This window comes from Esox lucius, chromosome 7 (assembly GCF_011004845.1).
Source record: "Esox lucius isolate fEsoLuc1 chromosome 7, fEsoLuc1.pri, whole genome shotgun sequence".
In the NCBI taxonomy this organism is placed as follows: domain Eukaryota; kingdom Metazoa; phylum Chordata; class Actinopteri; order Esociformes; family Esocidae; genus Esox; species Esox lucius.
In genome coordinates, this window is record NC_047575.1 from 47,486,585 (window position 1) to 47,508,405 (window position 21,821).

The 21,821-nt window shown below is 44.5% G+C and overlaps 2 protein-coding genes across 3 annotated transcripts in view; both read left to right on the forward strand.

Moving 5' to 3' along the window:
• srrm3 (serine/arginine repetitive matrix 3) overlaps window positions 1-7,625 on the forward strand; it is an 87,808-nt gene extending 80,183 nt beyond the window's left edge. Inside the window, exons 11-14 of one of the 2 annotated variants that reach the window (XM_029121284.2) lie at window positions 3,667-3,983; window positions 4,281-4,550; window positions 4,934-5,056; window positions 7,392-7,625. In XM_029121284.2, coding sequence (XP_028977117.1) covers window positions 3,667-3,983; window positions 4,281-4,550; window positions 4,934-5,056; window positions 7,392-7,593 — 912 coding nt within the window. In that variant the 3' untranslated portion in view covers window positions 7,594-7,625. The remainder of the gene's footprint in view (window positions 1-3,666; window positions 3,984-4,280; window positions 4,551-4,933; window positions 5,057-7,391) is intronic. The other variant, XM_029121285.2, reaches the window with a different exon arrangement.
• Window positions 7,626-14,816: 7,191 nt separating this feature from the next.
• hspb1 (heat shock protein, alpha-crystallin-related, 1) lies at window positions 14,817-20,427 on the forward strand. The gene is made up of 3 exons (XM_010900030.5): window positions 14,817-15,364; window positions 18,192-18,255; window positions 19,362-20,427. Exons 1-3 carry the CDS (start codon window positions 14,935-14,937, stop codon window positions 19,528-19,530), a joined length of 663 nt encoding a protein of 220 aa, XP_010898332.1. The 5' UTR covers window positions 14,817-14,934; the 3' UTR covers window positions 19,531-20,427.
• Window positions 20,428-21,821: the final 1,394 nt, after the last annotated feature.

Consider the following 21,821-nt stretch of genomic DNA (forward strand, 5'->3'; position numbering starts at 1 on the left):
AGCCTGTTCCTGATGTTGATTTCTATTCCGTATCTCTGTGTGTTCCAAGTTGCCGGGGATTGACATGGGGAGTCTCACCAGCCAATGAGGGTGAAGTGTCTGGACGTTTGATCCAGCGGGTTGTGTTGAGGTGAAATAATCAAACGTTTGATTGGCTGGATGCTGTCAATAGTTTTGATAGTCCTTGCTTTTGGCATCCGTCTTTGGTTCATGAGACCTCTCTTGTCAATCTCCACATACAGGGGGAATGCTTGTCTGCATCCCTTGGTGAACATTGGTTAGCGGTCAGACTCCCGGTGTATTTGGGAGGATGCTCACGCAATATTAACCATTTCGGAATTCCAAACCTTTCTTGGAGATCATAGATCCAACAGAAGCTAGATCATTCTCTAGTAGATTTGTGCTGCAGCCACCTGAGTCTTTCAGTCTCTTCTATTTCTAGATCTCAGTTTGTCCTACTGTATCTGTCTGTGGCTTTTTCTTGTCGACTGGGTATCTGCTAACGTATCGAAAGCAGTGACACAATGTTGAAAACTAAATAGGACCACACATTTAGTGACATTGGTATTTTAAAGGGACCCAAGCCATTTTGAATTTGAGTGCCAGCCATATTCCCCGGGGCCCAGGACTCATATCAATATGTTTTCTCTCGATGATGGGTCATTTTACTTAGCGTTCATTCTACGGCCAAAGCTTTGAATTCAACATTTTGCTCTGTCTCCTAAACAGTCACCTTGTACTGACCCAGTGCATCGTGAGAAGCCCAGTGGGTTGCTGAGTCCATAAAGGAAAATGTGTGAAACGGAGCAGGTTCCCGTAGCTGTTACAAAACACAATGGGTTTTGTTCTCTCGTTCAAGAACGCCTCTTCCAAAATGTGTCTGGGGTCCCTTTAATTGTGCTGACTCTACTAGTTATCCATCCTAGCGGTGACAACTCCTCCCCCAGCCTCCTTCCAACTCCTCCCCCGGCTCCTCCCTCCTTCCAACTCCTGCCCCTCCCGTCAGGCCATCCGTGCTGTGGTATCCTTGTCGTTCTCCGTTGTCCTGACATGCTCTTTGATCTCCTCTTCTCTCTTGTCCTCCGTCAGCTCTGCATGCCCATCATTCCATCCATCGTTCCACCCCTCCCTCTAGCGGTTTATCTAAACGATGACTTTCTTTCTGTTTCATGATTAACTCTCTACACCGACCCAATTTGTACCCGCCTCTCCTTATTTGATATAACCATGTCTGCATTTAAACAAGCGAAAAAGACAGCAAATCATTGTAGTTTTTAGAATCATTATTAGATTTTTTTTACTTTCAGTTTGATTAAAATTTTTAAGTGTTGGTTTGTTTGTCCATTTACTTTCCTATTTTGTTCGTTGGTCTGTTTGTTTACCTTCTCATTCTTAGTGGGTGGAAGGCATTGGTAGCGTTGATACTAAAAGAGGTTCATTGTCTTTTTCCCATTTCGCTGCGGAGAACATTCCTTTCTCCTTTTTTTCTTTTGTTTCTTCCTTTCCTTTTGTTTTGTTGATATTGCATACGTGTCTGATTGAAATGAAAGGTAGGTACCGCTCTGCCTTGGCACGTGGTATTTATATATATATATATATGCAGATATGAGAATGTCAGAAGCACCCTTTAGCTTGACGTCAATGTTTCTCTATTATTCTCTATGATTTCTCCACCAGCAAACATTAGCTTTCAGATTTTTTTTATCGTTACTTTTTTCAGTTATACTTTGCTGTTAAGATTTGGATTAATTTGAATTTATCGTTCTTTTACTCTATCCTTCTTCAATAATCTAATAAATTTAGTCCACTATCCTGCCCTATATGAAGCTGGTCCATTTCTTCGACCGCTTCTTTCTGTTTTGGTAGAATGCATTCATTCCTGTCTGTCTGGCATCTTTCTGTTCCTTTGGTGAGATTCGTCTTATGATTTGATCATATTTATTTTCTTGATGGCTGTTTCTAACAACTGCCCACATCTGCGTCAGTGGTTGTGTGTTTATTATATTTACAGTTTGGATTTGTATTCAGCATTTTGACAAGGGTTCCTATTTTTAAGTGTCAGTTGTAGTTGAGTGGTCAGTGTTAACAGGATATTTAATGCATGCAAGAGGACCTGCCGTCTTTTGATATTTACCTAACTTGACTTTTGACCTGCTGATAATGACAGTCTCCCAGGGACACACACAGAAATACATTTTCGACCCATTCACACACACACACACACACACACACACGCACACACAACTCCAAGGGTACAGTGCTCTTACAGAAACTCCTTGCGATTTAGCTCAATGTCCTCAGCCAACCGTATCCTGCAATATCATCCGCTCGTCAAAAGGCCCCTTCCTTACATCGGCCTCCCGCAGGCACACTTGTTTTAAATAAAGCTGTCAGTTTTAAGAATCACCACAGCAAATGACTAGAAGTACATCCTATTTGCAAAGTGTCTGTTCCTGCAATGGACTGTCGCTTTTGCTAAAAAGTAAAAAGGTCAAGCCATTGCATGAAATGCACACTAACAGAATAAAAAAGAAAAACATATTCATGGATGTTATTAAACACAGAGGTGGCCGAGGCTTACAGGGAAACTGCCGCGTCACGCTGAAAATAAAGCAAACATACAGTGGCCTACCTTAACCATTAAACAGTGGACAGGGAACCTCTGAAGGTAACGCCACCATCACTGGTCATTCACACCGACAGTCCGCCCCGCCCTCAGGCGGACTGATCCGCCAAAAGGTTTCCTAAACATTGTGGTTGACTCCTTCCTTCCTCTTTTCTTTTTTGATTCCATTTCCGTTGATTTCCATGCATTGTCTCATGCCTCACTCAGGGAAGGGTTTTGTGTCTTTTTCTCTTGCATTTTGTGAAATCTAATGATGAACTTATGTTGCCCCACTTTTCCCTTTTCTTCATACCTTACCTACTAAAGGAGGGAATGTCACTTTATTGGTAAGTGGATGTTAACCAAAAGGGAGTTAAACAAGAATAACGATAAAAATTGAAAAAAAAAACTGAAAAAGAAAATGGGTCGCTGTTCACTTCTCAGCAATTGTCTACTACAGGGGATTTAACTCCACAGAGAGAGAGAATTGAGTAGCAAAGATTTTTTCTGATTCGAATTTGACAATAATTGTGAATCTTTTAATTTGTTCCTTCCATTTCTGTGATGTTCCGTCAAGTTGTCTACTTTTTAATTTATTTCTGTATTGTTTCATATTTCTTTTGTTTTTTAAACCATTACTAAAACCTGAAGAAGTCCTCCTTTTATACTCTACGACATCTGTATCTCTGTCTTCTCTCTACTCCTCTCTCTCTCTCTCTCTCTCTGCTCTTTAATTTCATTTGATTCATAATTTTATATTTTCCCCCCTTTCTTTCTCTTCCTGTTCTAGTATTTTTTGGTTTCTTTCTGGGGATTTGGATTTCCTTGTCTCATTATGGTTTTGCATGCCAAGTACTGCATGCGTTGCACCACAGAGGACTGTCTATAAGCCATTTCCAGAAAAAAAATAGACCTTTTCTTTTAGATGTTGACCCTCTTTTGCCAAGTACCACCGTAGCGCTCAAACACTCCAGCGTGGCAAACTCTAAGACCATCTTTTCCTTTTTTCTTTTTTTTTCTTTGTCGTTTTTTTCCGTTTGTCGGTTATAATTTCTCTACAGAAGCTGAGAACGATAACTGCCACCACTCCAGGAGCCCAGGCAACCATGACGTTAGCGCAACTTGGAGGAGACCAAAAGGCCCACACTGCCCTCTACAGGACCCCTGGAGGTACTGCAGCCCAGACTGGACTGGCCGGAGAGACTCTACAAGGGGACGAGAGGCTGATTATGGGCTTGGGATCGTCTGGGAAACAGGGAGGTCACAAAGGTTACAGAGCTCAAGGGAAGAGTTCCCATTCGCCGGCTAACAGCAGTGACTCCGCCCACTCCCAACATAACCCGCCTCCTCACAGAGGGAGGAGTTCTCGCCAGAAGAAGTAAGCCTAATTGTTGACATTGTACTGTCATTACCTCTGCCTGTCCTTTGGCTGGTGCCTCAGTCCAGGGCGGAGCTGTAGGCATGGCGCCTCTCAATTATACTTCCCCCCCCTCACAACAATAACAGGTTGATTTTATTTATAATTTTTTTTTTTTACTATGCCCATATTTTACCCAACACTTCCATTTCTTCACATGAAGTTAACTCCAGAAGTATTTAGACTACACTGCATCTTACGGTGTTGATGTCCCTCCTACTGCATCACCAGTAACCGACGGATACCTGTTTACTTCAGGTCTAAAGGAAGCCACTCCTCCCGGCGGCACCGGCGTGGGGGGCGGGGTCAAGCTCATCACCGGAGTCTGTCTGGGTCGCCGGGGCGACAGCGCCACACGTCCGAGTCCGGCAGGAAGAAGAGTGAGTCCCGGGGTCGAGGCGGCGTGGGGCTCCGGCAGCGCAGCAGCTCCTGGAGCTCGGGGCGGTCCTCGTCACGCTCCGTGTCCAGAGAGAGAGGACCCAGCAAGGCCAAGTCTCCACACCCTCACCCCCGACAGAACAACTCCAGGTGAGGGAAGAGCGGCCCATTGGATGATTCAAAATTGCTCTGACAGTTACCTACTCCTGTTAGCTCGAGGTTAAACGGTTTTCCACGTCACCCTGGAGGGGCCAATCTCTTCATTCTTCTGTTCAGTACATAAAACCTATTTGCATCAGGGCCGTGCACAGACCTTTCGAGAAAAGAAAACAGACGTGGTTGCGGCTCACACGTATGGACAATGTGTCAGAGATGAGCACAGGTGCCCAGCGGTTTGTGTAACACGTCACAGAGACACATGGGCACGCGGCAACTAGAATGGGCTCTATTGAGCCAAGGGCCATGTGCTCTGCACAGGCTGAGTCTCACCTGGGCACGGCCTTGATGTGCATATTTGTTTTCTTTTCCACCAGGGAGAGAGACAGTCCTCACCACTCAGACGCTGAGCGTGCCCGTCGTCGCTCACGGAGCTACTCCCCCATCAGGAAAAGGAGACGCGACTCTCCCAGCTTCATGGAGGCTCGCAGGATCACCAGGTAAGAGGGCCTCATCCAAACACATGGTCTCCCTGACAGCAGAATACAAGTGTAACACGGACATCTGGGGGGAAAGTTTCTTTGGGTTTTGCTCAGGCTTTATTTCAGAAGGGTTTAGACTTTGCCACAAAAGGGTTCAGACTATTACAGAAGGATTTTGATCTTATTACATGAGGGTTCAGATTATAACAGAACTGTTCAGACTATTACAGAAGGATTTAGATCTTATTACTGGAGGGTTCAGACTATAACAGAAGGGTTTAGACTATTACAAAAGCATTCAGGCTATTACAGAAGTGTTCAGTCTATTACAGAAGGGTTCAGACTATTACAGAAGGATTTAGATCTTATTACTGGAGGGTTCAGACTATAACAGAAGGGTTCAGGCTATTACAAAAGCATTCAGGCTATTACAGAAGTGTTCAGTCTATTACAGAAGGGTTCAGACTATTACAGAAGGGTTCAGACTATTACAGAAGGGTTCAGACTATAACAGAAGGGTTCAGACTATAACAGAAGGGTTCAGACTATTACAGAATGGTTCAAACTATTACAAAAGCGTTCAGGCTATTACAGAAGGGTTCAGACTATAACAGAAGGGTTCAAACTATAACAGAAGGGTTCAGACTATAACAGAAGGGTTCAGACTATTACAGAAGGGTTCAGACTATTGCAGAAGGGTTCAGACTATAACAGAAGGGTTCAGACTATAACAGAAGGGTTCAGACTATTACAGAAGGGTTCAGACTATAACAGAAGGGTTCAGACTATTACAGAAGGGTTCAGACTATTACAGAAGGGTTCAGACTATTACAGAAGGGTTCAGACTATAACAGAAGGGTTCAGACTATTACAGACTATTACAGAAGGGTTCAGACTTGATTATAAATTGGATGTGTGCCACTTTTGGCACATTGTTGCCATAATATTTCTGGTGGTACTTTTCTGTAAAAATGCAGGTGAACTGTTCTGTCAATTCTCTTTCACTCCTGTACGAAGGATGAGTCCCCTCATCGCCAAGACAACGGAACGCTGTTGAGCTGCGGGCTAGGTTACCATGGTAACCCTCCTAGTCCTCCTGGCTGGAGGCAGGTGAAGCAGTCAGGGGAGCAGACGTCCTGAGAGTAACACGGCCCCCTCTTCCTCTCTCTCTCTCTTCCTTTTCTAAATCCACTTGTGTTAACTCACGCCAGCACTAGAGAGGCCGTCGCAGATGTGTACTAATGATGTAACCTGGGCTTGTTAAAGTGGGGGCTATCAAGGTCTGCCTTCTCAGGAGTAATGTCCACCTTGAACTTTAGCAAGCAAGCAAGTCTATTTATATAGTACAGTCCATATATAGAAGCACTTCAATGTGCTTTACAATGAAAATAAACCCATAACGCCGTAGAATAAAAACAGTCAGATTGTTACCATTTATTTGTATTTGTGGATCTACAAAGATGCTAAGGACAGTTCTTTGAAAATGTTCTCCATTTACAATCCACATGAAAGGGTTCCAATAATTGACCTGCTCTTCTGGTTGAAGATGCACCTTGATATCCCTGTTTGTTTATAGCTAACCTTCAGACAACGCTCTTTCTTTCCACTGGCTAACAACTCTTAACTCACCAGCAGCAACATCTTCAATGGCCATTTAGGTTGTACTTTTGGGGTCCACTAACCAGGCAATCTCACCGCTCTGAACTAACATGTGTTTCTTTATCCGTGTGTGTGTGTGTGTGTGTTAATGCCTGCAGCCTAACACATAAAGCTCCTCTTTTTCAGCACTTGTCAATCAGACTGCAGAACCTAACAAATGTATATAATTATAATGACTCAGTTTCTCCGTTGTGCTTCCAACAACACATAACCAAGTGCCTGGTTGCTGTCCCAAAATTGTTGTACACATAGGTTATATGGCAATGCATAGTACATTTATAACAACATTGATATTTTAGTATATATATATATATATATATATTTGTGTATGTTGCAAAACCTACAGCACTATTGAACTAGACAGTGATTTATCAAATACAGCTCCGGAAAATTTAAGAGACCACTGCACCTTTTCCTTTCCTTTCCAAAAAAGTTGAAAAGAGATGTTTTGAGTGAGAAACAGAAGCGTTCAATTAGCAGTTGTCTCTTAATTTTCACCCTTCTGTTCCTCACTCAAAACCTTCCTTTTCGACTTTTTTGATAAGGAAAAAAAAAGGTGCAGTGGTCTCTTAATTTTTTCCGGAGCAGCTATTTGGCCAGCTGTCAGAAAGTTGGTCCTCCTGACATCAACTTACCTAAAGATCTTAATGTCCCGTCTTACCTGAACCTCCTCTCCCGCCTCCTCTCTCGTCAGCGCTCGGAAACGGCCTATCCCCTACTACCGCCCAAGCCCCTCCTCCTCCAGCTCCACGTCAAGCCCCTCCCACTCGGAGAGGAGTCGCAGCCGGAGCTACGACAGCTACAGCAGCTACAGTCGCGGTGCCAGCCGCTCACGAAGCCCCAGCCACAATCACAGCTACTACAGCCGGAGCAGCTACGACAGCCCGGGCTTCTGAGGAGGAGGGGGATGAAGAAAGGAGGTGGATGGTGGTGGTGGTGGTCGGGGGGGGGGGGTTCAAAATAGAGAGGGCTAGAGAGAGAGAGAGATTAGAGAATATAAATAATGTCCCTGACTGGTCCAAAAAAGGGCCAGACCTTCTCTGTCCTTTTTTAGCTCCTCTGTCTCCATTCTTCAGTTAACGAGTGTTGATCCGAGTCTGGATCAAAACGACTGTTTTCAAATTACAGCACATTTATCTGAAACATCGACTTGTCCTCAGCTGTGGATGCAACACACTATTTATCTGAAAGAACATTTCTCGGATCATGGTTTTAGAAAATAATTAACAAAGCCTGAAGAACAAGTATGTCAGCACTTTCTCTATATACTTCCACAGAGCAAAGGTAACCAAAAAAAAGAGGAAAAACATTCCAGCAAAAGAATACTTTGGTCTTAAAGAGACAAATGGAAAGTAATCAAGTGAAATCTTACAGCAACAGGGACACTAAGTCTCTCGTTACACCATTTCCCCAAAGACAATGCTCTATTCTTGGACCAGAGAGATCAACAGAAGAGATAAAGAACAAAAAAAAGGCTGAAGATTTAGCACTTAGGGAGAATTTTTCTTTATAAAGGATGTATATAATGACTGTCAGGATGTATAGACTGTTCTTAACTGTAAGTTCTGGCTTGTAAACTATGCACTGTATATTCCATGTGGATTTGAAGAGGTTGTGATTTGATGGAGACTTGGCATGATGATGCACCAGGAGGGCTGCTGCTTCACCGGGAAGCCCTGCTGGCTGCCTGTGTTTTTATGTCCCTGCCACTGTTGTACTACATGTCCCAGGGAGCTTCCGTTCCTGTCACTGTTGTACTACAGGTCCCAGGGTGCATCTGTCTTCTCTCCAACCGTTCTGACAGAGGCACAAAGGGACATAAAAAAATATGATTTATTAGTACGTCCTCTTGTCCCTATTCCACTATTTATTCTGTTAAGACTATAAACGTGCATTCTACTTTATTCTGTTTAGATTACTAATGTGCATTCTACTGTTCTGCTCCTAAACTGACCAGTGACATGACATCCCTGTGTGAAGATGAAACCTTCTGCAAAAGCATTTCATGCAATCAATCTTTTATCCACGGCTGTTTATTTAATCATCTATTCCAGTTATTTATCTATTTATTAAGTTATTTATTTATTTTATTATGTGTTTATTTTGTCTCATCAAGTGTTTTCAAAGCAATTTCAAGAATTGTGTCTTTGAGGTACTTATATATAATGGGAGAATTGCTGCAAATGTACTCCCATTTCGGAGTATACAGTACGGTCGTTGATGTTTTAAACCAAATCCTTTTGTTTTGTGATAAACGCTTCAGCTTCCTTTAAGAATTGGTGAGTTAGCAAGCGCTGAAGGTACTGTCGATAATTTTTGTGGTGGCTAGCTTCCCTTACCTGATATGTGTGGTGTTGCTCTTACAAATGGTTAACTGTACTGAAACACAGACTGAGCCACAGTTACTCCCAGGTAGGGGGGCAGAGTCCTGGACGCGTTTCCCAAATTCACAGGTTTTTCCGGAAATCATTACCGGCCATGGGTAGAAAATCCGAAATCCTTCATCGAGGATTTCTAGGAAAACCAGTGAATTTGATGTTTAGGTTTCCTTTTGACACAAATTGTTCTGGTTCTCTGGGTCGGTGCTGCGGTGCGGGACCGCCTCGGACAGGCCAGGACTCCGCAGGGTCCAGAAAACCCTCGTACAGTCCAAGGTGTTCATCAGGCCTGAAACCCTTTACCTGCAGAAAAGGTTGTGTTGATTAGGCCAGTCTGTTGCTGGTGCGACCAATCACATTGCTGCTGCTATGACAGGCTGGTCCTGCCTCCTGCACCTGTACAGGATGACCCTAAACCGAACTACGTGAGAGACAAACGGCCCTCCCCAAACCGGTTGCCACTGGGATCCACAGTTCCGCTGGAAGCCAGTCATGTCCCCTGCCTCAGTTTAGCTGCTGGCGATGGTGCAATCAGGGAACGCCCTCAGTCTTCCTTTCCATTCGTCGAGCCTCCTGTCACTCACGCTGTGTCATGTAACCTAGCAAAACCTGTTCCGTTATTAAGATTACAGCGCTAATCCTTTGGATTGTATGAAAGATGTTTAGTTGTAGTGTAGAAGTAATTATACAGGACAATAAATGTAAACCAATGGAAAATGAGCCATGTGTGTTGTCGTCATTCCGTAGTTTTAGACCTGAAAGAAACAACGTTGGCACAGAGGACGCGCTTCAGCAGAGCTGTCATAATGGCATGTTCTACGTCTAACTACCACCTATAGAGGACGCGCTTCAGTAGAGCTGTCATAATGGCATGTTCTACGTCTAACTACCACCTATAGAGGACGCGCTTCAGTAGAGCTGTCATAATGGCATGTTCTACGTCTAACTACCACCTACAGAGGACGCGCTTCAGCAGAGCTGTCATAATGGCATGTTCTACGTCTAACTACCACCTATAGAGGACGCGCTTCAGTAGAGCTGTCATAATGGCATGTTCTACGTCTAACTACCACCTATAGAGGACGCGCTTCAGTAGAGCTGTCATAATGGCATGTTCTACATCTAACTACCACCTATAGAGGACGCGCTTCAGCAGAGCTGTCATAATGGCATGTTCTACGTCTAACTACCACCTATAGAGGACGCACTTCAGCAGAGCTGTCTTAATGGCATGTTCTACGTCTAACTACCACCTACAGAGGACGCGCTTCAGTTGAGCTGTCATAATGGCATGTTCTACGTCTAACTACCACCTACAGAGGGTGCTATGGCACCTATTTGCTTTATTCCGTGACAGTATGTCTGGAAACCTCTGAAATGAACTGGAATGTTATGTAACCTAGGGTACTGCTTGCCGACATGTAATGGACATTCTCCATCTATGTGCCTTATGTGTCGCCCACACAGTTATTCAGCCACAATAAGACTACTAGGGCTCGTAACACTTGCGTTGTTAACTGAGATGTCGAGACAGCAGAGCACCGCCCCATCAAGGACAGTCCATTTCCTGTCTTAGAAACTCTTGTACCTGTACTGTATGTATTTCCTGGATTTTCTTCTGTCACTCATTAGTGCCATTCGTCCGGGAAATACGTTTTGGGGTCCCCAGTTGCATTTGCTGTCTTCACCTACCTGGGTTTCTTCAAGTTCTTCATATCGTGAAATGGGGAGCAGAGAAGACAGCCAACTATCACACGAGATATAAAATAAATTGTAGACAACACAACATGTTCTTGCTACCTTCACGAACCATTTTTGGCACAAAGGTGTGGTAAACATCAATCGAACGGGGAGAGCTATGGGTTTCGGTCACAGAGATAGTCGCCATGGCCAAATGTTTGGAGCTACAAACTCAAAAGTAACTTGATTTGAATCAGGAACATGTGGAACATGTGGACGTGTTTAGTTTCACTGTACAACACCCACAAGCCATGCTAGAAACCAAAAGCTAGGCTAAGGAAAATCACTTAAAAAAAATAAAGTCCTTAAAAATGACAATGTAAAAGAATGTTTTCCCAAACATTAAAATAAATACTTATTTTCCCATCTTTTGAAATAAACAAAAACAACTCAAAATCAAGCAAAACAACTCAATATGAAGATAAGTCAGTCCTAAAACCCCAAAATACAAAACAATCTATGCAAAATGCATCTTGAAACAACTGCTTGGGTTAACTTTGCACTCGGGTAATTGAACATGTCATAACATGACTAAGTTCATACGTATAACAACTGAGTTACTATGCTTGTAAAGTGGGCAGCATGAGTACAGCTCGGGACAAAACATGCAACCCTGGAGTAGAGGGTTATATTTGATTATAAAAGGTGCCACACGAGTTGAACCAACAGCCCTGGCCCTTAGATCTGTGACTGAAGGAAAGTGGCATCATCCCTTTGAAACTCAGAGGCCTGCTAGAAGAGTCAGGCTTCCTGTATCAGGCTCTAGAACCCACACAGAGAACAGTGTTTGAGCAGTTGAGGAGGAAACTATTTTGTGGCCAAAGTGTATTGTAAGGGCATAAAAGGTCACGTAACCTTTGGGGCAGGGACTACTGTAATTTGACCTGGGTCGAGAGCGTCTGCTAAATTATGACAATGTCAAGCCAGAGCCCCGCAGTTCGACCATATATGTGTGAATGTTGAAAATACCTTGTTAACTTTCACCTTTTGGAAAAAACTATTTCTGTTGGCATTCAGGGGTGCTGTTCTTGGAGGATGGAATGCGTTTCGCTTCCCTCCAGGCCTGGGGGGCAGAAACGTTCTTCTGGGCTCAGCTGAAATGTTCAGCCCCACATCAGTAATTCACCAACCAGACTGTTGTTACCAAGGAGATTATCTTCAGTGATGGATGACAGTAACCTTTTCACCTGTTCAATATTGACTCTGCAGAATTAAAAAACGCACTACATCCCCTTTATTATGCATGACTATAATGGCTCTAGTTTTCTAATCTTGTCAAAATAAGTCATTAAAGTGCCTGGCAATATGAAATAGTTCTGTTATGAACGCGGCGTCTCAGTGATGGAGGGCTCGCTTTGCATTAAAGGTCCTTTCAGTATTATCCTACACTATACGTCATACGTTTTTCATCTTTTTTGTTTAGTTTATGTTTGTGATTTCTCAATGTATATGTTTTACCAATGACCTACTAGTCCGACCTAGTGGTATTTTCTTTTCCATTCCCCTTACGTGATATGCAGCTCCGGAGAAAATGTAGAGACTACTGCAACTTTTTCTTTCCTTTCCAAAAAAGGTGAAAAGGAACGTTTTAGGTGTAGTGGTCTCTTAATTTTTCCGGAGCTGTATAGTTACCCATGAGGCTTGGATGTTCCAACAGTCAGATTCTTCACGGCTTCTCGATAATCAGATGAATCAATTTCATACATGCTTCAAGGGTAGCATCAGGTCGCAATGCATGTTTTTTCCCATCCTCCCCAAAGGAGGCATTACAGAATCTCTTACATAATATTTGCCTTTTGGAAATTAATTTGATATCGTCACAGTAGCGAGATTACAACATTCTCCGGGCAGGGATGCTGCCATAGAACAGATTTCTACAGCATCAGTGTTAAAGTGAGTAATAAACGTGTATGATTTACTTCCTGTATTGTGTCTGAAGTAGGATGTCTGTGGAACTGAACACGACTACATGCACTGGTAACAGCTAAATGTGGACATTAACTCTCCTCTGGAAGTTGCTGTGATGAACCAGGGCTGTAATCAGAAATGAGATATCATGAAATAGGGAATAATCAGGTTGCATACTAGAGACAACCCCGGAAAAACCAACAAAGCCAGTCAGCATTGAGCTCTCTGCCAAATGTTGTTGTTACAGGGGTGTAACTCCCCATCGAGCCAGATAATTTTCTAATCTAATTTTCCCTCTGCAGAGATGCTAAAATTTTTTTTCAAAAGAAGGTCCAAGCACCCTCTAAGGGGGGATCAACGTAATAATAAAATAATTTACAGAAGATGGAGGAAGAAGGACAAGCTTGATGACTAAAGTTTTTCATCAAGCATTTCTAACTGATCAGAACCAATTGCTTATCTGAGCAGCCATTACGCATCCAGGCAATGAAACAGCGGTCACTGAGGTCATTACCAAAAACAGACTGAAATCAGGGCCGTCTGTGAGGATTATCTCAGTGAGACTAGCCCTTCCGGGGTGTTTGGGATCATATCTTGTCGGATTGGTAATGATCTGAGATGTAGGCGATTTAAGGGGGCACAAACAGCACAGTTTCAGTGTAAGGGGCTGGAAGGCAGCTTATGGCAGGTGGAGTACAGGCTGGTGCTGATGGAGGACCATAACACCCAGCAGGTTTAAAGCCAACATTTTTGTTTGGGGACAGACAACCGAACGATGGAGGTATTCCTTCTCAGACTGCTACTGTATCACCTGTAGAGGATCTGTTCTTCTAGAAAACTGTTTCACCTGTAGAGGACCTGTTCTTCTAGAAAACTGTATCACCTGTAGAGGACCTGTTCTTCTAGAAAACTGTATCACCTGTAGAGGACCTGTTCTTCTAGAAAACTGTATCACCTGTAGAGGATCTGTTCTTCTAGAAAACTGTATCACCTGTAGAGGATCTGTTCTTCTAGAAAACTGTATCACCTGTAGAGGATCTGTTCTTCTAGAAAAGGCAACAGACAGAAATACTAACATCAGTATTCAGAACACTTTCTTAGTCAGGTCTCAGTAACGACGCATCTGGACTGAAGCTATGAACCCACAATTTCAATTGGTCGATTGGGTTATAAGCATCCAGTGTTAAAGGGGCATTATGTCAAATTTTTGCATTGTGTAATAAACACAGAGTATATGCAGAAATAGTTGGAGGCGCACCGTCTTCTGTTGTCAAATGGAAAATCGCTCCCTCTCTTCAGTCTGTCTCTAAGACATGATTATCCTTCCACACGCTCCTCAAACCAACAACGACAGATGTCGACTAGCCAAAGTCCTTGATCATTTCCTGGTTGTTAAAACTTGACCATGTTCGATACATTTCTGTTCAAGTTGTGAAAAACCAGCACTGGATAGTGTAGGGACCGTTTTTAACCGTTTCTGTGAGCTATCCCAAAGTGACAGCAAATCAGGATATTCCCTTTAACATGTTGAAACCTCAGGAATTTAGGGAAGCATAAATCATTAGAACACCAGTTGGGATTCTGACTAGAACATAACACAGATCAGGATAGTAGTATGTACGCAAGCATTTGAGAATATCACCGGCGGACATTTGAATGACTCAGAAAAGGTAATCTTATCCTACAGAAATAGCATGGAGGAGGTAACGGGCGTGTCTGTGGATGTGTGTACTGTGTGCAAGCATGCGTGTGTGTGTGTGTGTGTCAGTGATGTCTGTGTCTAGTTCTGCTGAGCAGGGCTGTCTGCTCTACAACAGACTCTCAGATTCCTCTAGCCCTGTGTCATGGCTGGGGTGGGCTTGAGGGGGGATTACTACTGGCAGGACAGGGAGGAAGGGGAGGGGCACCGATGGGTGGGCAGAGGGGAGGGCCTTGGATTCCATTCTAGTGCTACGTCTCCCATGAATAGACCTTCTAGTTCCTTCTATAAATATCTGATCAAGCGTGGGGGATGTGTGTGTTTGGGCTGGGGGGCGTTGACAAGGGAGGGTCAGTAACAGCATTGACCAGAGGTTGGGTGGTGGCTGTGTGTATAAAAGACTTCGACCCAGGAGCAGACGGCACTTTCGGTGGACGTCTGACAGAGGTACACCAACGTCAGGTCTACTGCTCCTCTACCGCTCCTCTACCGCTCCTCTTCCTCCAGCCACCATGACAGAGCGACGCATCCCCTTCAGCCTGCTCCGGACCCCCAGCTGGGACCCCTTCCGCGACTGGCACCAGGGCAACCGGCTCTTCGACCAGTCCTTCGGCATGCCCGCCCTCACAGAGGAGTTCGCCACCTTTCCCAGCACCCACTGGCCCGGCTACCTGCGCCCTGACATGCCCATTGCCGGGTTCCTGCCCTCCATGGTGCCCCAGAGCCCCTTGATGTCCCCCCAGCAGAGCGTCATGATGCAGGCTGCCCTGATGCCCCAATCCGGGGCAGCAGCTTACGCCCGCGCCCTCTCCCAGCAGCTCGGCACCGGCATGTCGGAGATCAAACAGACCCAGGAGTCTTGGAAGGTCACCCTGGACGTCAAACACTTCTCCCCTGAGGAACTGGTGGTGAAAACCAAGGACGGCGTGGTGGAGATCACTGGTTAGTCACTCACTCTCTGGCTGTGAATTAGACGGTCTCCGTCTCTGGCCTAGAATCTCTTTGTTTCTGGTTTAGACGGTCTCCATCTCTGGCCTAGAATCTCTTTGTTTCTGGTTTAGACGGTCTCCGTCTCTGGCCTAGAATCTCTTTGTTTCTGGCTTATGTCTCCATCTCTGGCCTAGAATCTCTTTGTTTCTGGTTTGTGTCTCCATCTCTGGCACTGACTGTTAACCCTGTAAGTTGTCTCTGCCTCTGTCCCTCTGTTTCTTTCTCTTTCAGTCTGTCTTTCTCTCTGTGTATTTCTCTTTCGGTCTCAGTCGCTGTCTTTCCCTGTCTCTTTGGAACTATCTCTCACTAGTTTATTTTTATCCACTGATCATTAGTATGTTTTCTTGGTCTTTTATTATACTCTGCTGTTCTCCACCTGTCAGCTGTGACACCCCGGTGGAGATAAGCTTGTGTTTTGTAATTGCATCTCTTAGCACCACTAAGTTCCAAGTTCATCTGAGTCGTATGCACAGGACACAAGGCCAAACGCATAATGACCAAGTTATTTGCAGGTTTAGATCGAACAAAAGCTAGAAAAATAGTAATCGTGTAGATTTGACCAACAAGGCATGTCTCCTATACCAAATACGACTAGGCACACTCACTTGTATTGTCACCTGTTTTGATGTGTTATGTCGTGACATATGGCGGACAGTGAGAGTCGTAGCCTTGTTCAGTTACAGGCAGTGTAACAACTCAAACTATGCCAATACAATAATGGTCTGCATCAACTGGAAAACAGCCTGGAATTGATTCCTGAGACAGACGGCTCATTACAAACACAGAAAGATTAACACCAGTGGGAGTAGACTGGCGCTTCCCAAACTAGGGGTCACAAACCCATGTGGGGTCACCTGACTTAAAGAGGAACTGAGGTGAGTCCCTTTCGGTTCGCTGGGAAATGCTGTTGAATTAACCAGAGCTGTTTCTAGATTGTTCCTTCCTTTACTTTGGACTTGAAGCAACACTACTTGTATCTTTACATCTTTGTAATTTAACGGACGATTTCATTCTGAGAGACTTACACTAGCAAGTGCACACATTTTCATCCTGGCCTCCATGGGAATCGAACACACAACCCTGGCGTTGGCTGCAAGCGTCATGCTCACAACAAGTGAGCTAACACAACACCGTCTGGATGCCTAGAATCTACCCTTAGATACTTTGGGGTTTTGCCAGGAACACAAACTTCCAGAGACCTGTATCCACAACTGTGGGGTGATGTTTTGATTGGGGGCTGCTGATGGCGGCTGAGTGCGGCTTGGTGTTAGACGTCGGCCAATACCGTGCACGCATCGCTAGTCACACAAAAGCTTAGAGGGATTTGGGGAATCTGGTCAGGAGGTGCTGAGGTGAGACAGAAGGGGGGCTGCGATTGTCTCCAGCTCCCTTACTTCCCGCGGCTCTGCCTGTATACATACTTTATAATCCGACTTTTATTAGGTAATCCATGAGAGAACCTAGACACTCATTCCCAGTTTATATCTGGTGTCAACGGGATCCTCACGGTCTTGTGTATGTTCTGACTGGACCACGTTTAGACAGGTATAGACAACAAAGGCGATTTGTGTTCTGACTGGGATCTCATATGAGTAAACAGAACAAAGGACACTTCAGATCCATATTCAAACAGGGTTTTGGTCTGCCCCTTTTCTAGGATCATCCTCACTCACAGAGAGACAGAGAGAGAAATATCTCTGTCTGGCTATATCTGTGATCTGCTACTTTAAATGGACTGCTGGTCCACTTCCAGAAATTACGGAATGCACTCTCCTCTGAGAGCAGCTAAAGTGGAAGACAGTTATGATCAACAAAGAACTGTGATAAACAAAGCACTGAGACACACTATACATACACACATATATATATATATATATATATATATATATATATATATAATTAATGGTTTATGTATCAAGGTGTATTCCAAAATGAAGACAGTGTTGATTATCATAGTGTTCCTGTGATTGTTAAGATAAACCTTTGTCATGTTTATGCCTGTATACAGTGTGTCTTCCAGAAGCATTTTGAGAAATAAGTGCCCACTTGATTACAAAGCTCCAGTGCTTCCTGAAAGCGTGGTTAAAGGCCTCCGCAGTCCTGCAGGAAAGGGGACAGCTCCCCGGGGCAACACACTCCCATTACGAGCTCAGCTGTTGTCATAACAAACACGTCCACATGAGGGGGGCAGTGATTCAGGCCAGGCACATGTACCCGCAGGGACCGTTTGAAGGACATTCAGTCGGCGCAGGAGTGAATCAAGCGGCGTGGAAACTACTGGGCTTAAGTGCCTTGCTCAGGGACAGCACGACGGACTGTTCAGCTCGATCTGGCGGTCGAACCCCTAGGCCACCCTGCCAACCGAACACACACAGTTCACCGAAACAAAGAAACAATTGTGAAATCAAGAGAGAATGAACAGATAGACTATCCATTGTCAAAATCAAACAGGAGCCAAATAGGGGGTGCTGAACCAAACATTGAGTATACCCTAGAGGAGGATTTTATTACAGCTGTATGACAGGGGTCTCGAAGGAGATAGTGGTGACATCCATTCTCAGCTCCTAATCAAACAGAACAGATGATTCTCCTTAGTAGCGAACCGACACATCCCAGGTTATGGATGAAGTATCCAGGGAACCTTCTGACAAGACATGAACAGCATCACACATAGAGCATATTTCTCTGCGAGAGCTTCAGTTCTGGACCAGTAGGGCCAAGACTGACCTGGGTGTGTGTGCGTGTGTGTGCGTGTGTGTGTGCGTGTGTATATCCACAGGTAAACATGAGGAGAGGAAAGACGAACACGGATTTGTGTCCAGATGCTTCACCAGGAAATACACGTAAGTAACACACCACCATTCCGAAGTTGACACCTGCCAATCAACCTCACGGAGTGTCTGTGACACTCTTCAGTGCTCCTATCAAATGACCTGGAAGACGGCACAAACAAACAGCTGCTGTGTAGCATATTGTAACAATTGTTCACCATGCCAAAATAGGCATCAGACACAACTGGAATCGTCCATTTGATTCAGAGAGGTTTTCCCAAGCTTACTGAAGCTTTTGTCAGACGCATAGAAACATGTTGGTTTGGCTACCTAATGCAAACTTTGGACCACTCTCCAGGAACGCTGGGCATACTGTGCATTCTCCAGGCTTAGTTCAGACCAGTGATTCTGTTGTATCTGTGGGTGTGGTGGCTGCCTGGTTCGGTGCCTCTTTTGTTTGATTGGTCCCGGCTGTGCAGAGGGTTTCACTGTGGCAGAAAGCAATGCCAGCAGTGGCTGGCTGCCTGGTACAGCCCAGTTACCTTGTGAGCTCAGCTCCATGGGACACTGGCGCCACCCAGGGGCCAACACACACCACACTCATGGAGTCAACACTGACCAAGAATAAAGAAGATTGAACTATTTCTTTAAATGATCTAAATTGGAATACATTGTGAATAGAGTCAATGTCAACTTTAGTAATATATAAAATACAATATCTAATTTGGGGCAATTTTGGGAGGTTGAATGAATTAGGTTTTTTGTACAGTCCCAAACCAAATTAATTTAAATGTATTCAATATACTTAAATGCTAATAAAACACTCACAATATTTACATTAAACACACTATTAAAAATTGGTTTAAGTTAGATAATTTTTTATATATTTAAAATTAATTCGCTATAGAAGAATTTAATGGACAATTATTTAAACTGCTTTTACAAACTTAAGAAGAATTTAGCCATGTTTAGCTACAAATCAGTGGAAGTAAATACGGGTGTGTTTGAATTAGGATTTCCACTTGGAAAACGGAATCCTGTTTTACAGTTTCTTTTGGAAATTTTTTGGAAAAGTGGTTCATAGAAAACACCCAAATATCATCCCTCCCTGCTTAGTCTGAGTCTCAGACTCATCCGTGGGTGTAGCTCATCACCCGCTCTCATCTCTCCTGCTCCAGCCTGCCCCCTACGGCCGAAAACGAGAAGGTGACCTCCACCCTGTCCCCTGACGGAGTGCTGACCGTGGAGGCGCCAATGAACCGGCCGGCCATCAAGACAGCGGAGGTCACCATCCCCGTCACCACGGTCAGCGACAAGGCCAAGGAGGAGAAAACCTCACGCCCATAAGCGCACACATACACACACACACACAGGCACGCGCACGCACGAAGAAACACACGTTTATAATAGACACAGATGACACAGACAGACAGCGTTTGGGACGGTAGGAGGGTAGGAGACACTGATTAAGCCACATGCTATAACATGCTATAACATGCTATAAGCCCCGGGAAAGCATCCACAACAGGTTTTACACAGGCTCACGCCAAAGACAGGGAGAAACCGGAGGAAAAAGGGATCGCCTCCTCATCCAACCATCCAGCCATCCTCACTCACTCCCTTCTTCTGTAATGAGATCAGTGTGTCCATGTGCCCTGGCTGTGTCAACACACTGCAGTGCTTACTATCAGCATTTACAGAAAACATTTGTCTATTTTTATTATCCCTCAGAAAACACACAGACACACACACACACACCCTCCTCATTCCTATTATGCGATTAACAGGCACTGAAAGCGATTGGATGTGCGAACAGTGACTGTGGCCATGGTGTTTCCTGTCTGTCTGCACCATCGTTATATGCTTGCTGCCTCTCTCTCCCTCTCTTTCTGGCTCTCTCTCACTCTCTCATTCTCTCTGTCTCTCTATTCGCTTAGAGACATTAACACGGCCAAGCGCAGCCAGGGCGCCAGCGATAGCATGACTCCAGATCATTTGTTGTTGGTGACCGTAGCAGTAGGAAAGACAGCTCAAACTGATCCAGGAACAGGCAATTCTGACACAGGCCAGAACCTGGAGAAACAGAATAACACTGTAATGATTGTGGTTTTGTGGTTTCACCATCCGCTGAGCGCTAACAGACGACTGTCAAATATGGTCTGAATAGGCTGGTCGTCCACCCGTACAGTATTTGCCTTAGGAACCCTGTATCCATGTTAGTTGGTGAATAAAGAAATATCCTAATACCTGTGTCTGTTATGTCCTCTGTCTCGGTCTCGTTGCCATGTGTCCTTTACGGATGTGACGTCAGCTTCATTCGGTTTTAGCGGCAGCGGCGTCCGTCTCATTACGTAACATTATGATACCGGTGGTTGGAATCCTACATGCTGATTGGAGGAGAGCTGTGTCACGCGAGAACGCCAAACGCATATAGGCTTCTCCTTCGGTTCCAAATCTGTGAGTAACCGTAAGACAGACTTGTATCTGGTAGATGTGTGTGTACCCAGACAACAGACTGAAACACTGCTACAAAGGGACATGACAGTATGCCTGATTGGGGTGTGACCATCGCTGAGCGTGCCACACTGTGTCTGCAGCTACAGAACTCACACCGAGTGTTAAATCAGACAAGCGTGCCACACTGTCTGCAGCTACAGAACTCACACCGAGTGTTAAATCAGACGAGCGTGCCACACTATGTCTGCAGCTACAGAACTCACACAGAGTGTTAAATCAGACAAGCGTGCCACACTGTGTCTGCAGCTACAGAACTCACACCGAGTGTTAAATCAGACAAGCGTGCCACACTGTCTGCAGCTACAGAACTCACACCGAGTGTTAAATCAGATGAGCGTGCAACACTGTGTCTGCAGCTACAGAACTCACAATGAGTGTTAAATCAGATGAGCGTGCCACACTGTGTCTGCAGCTACAGAACTCACACCGAGTGTTAAATCAAACCTCTGTGGAGCAACCTGGGACTGGCAGAAGAAGAGGAAGTGGTGAGAGAAAATGTTAAAACGCCCTCATAAATATTTGTACCTTACACACGCTCACACCCCACGAGCACATTAAAGGTGCCTTATGCAGCATTTGACATTTCAAATATCGGACAATAACCTTTACATACAACATCAGAATTGCAAGACTGCACTGATAACCAAGGCTTGTAAAGAATAATATCAGGGGTTGATGTTTGAGAAACTTGTCAGAAAAGGCTGCTCCTCCATTTAGCATTCAAATGAGCAGCCTACTTCCAGAATGAACATTTCCCTCTGGCTTCCCCTCAGAGCAACATTAGGCATCTTCGGTTCACTGGAGAAAACATCATCTTTAACGTCCAATCAATGTCCTCTTATACAAGAATGTACTGTATGTGTCATTGCTAGAGGGGGAACACTCAGTGGCCACATTCTCTCTCTCTGGGTTAAGACTTATCCACTAGCAAAGCTAGCTAGGTAACAAGTGAGTTAAGCTGTCTAGCTTGCAACACCATCCGGGAGGGAGTTCTTTAACAATGTGTTAAAGAAAGTTAAATACAACGAGTGAGTGATATATAACATTAATGACCCAGGGATTCGAGTTGCTGGTGTCAACGACCAAAAGCACTAGTGTCGTATCAAAGTGCTCCTACCAAA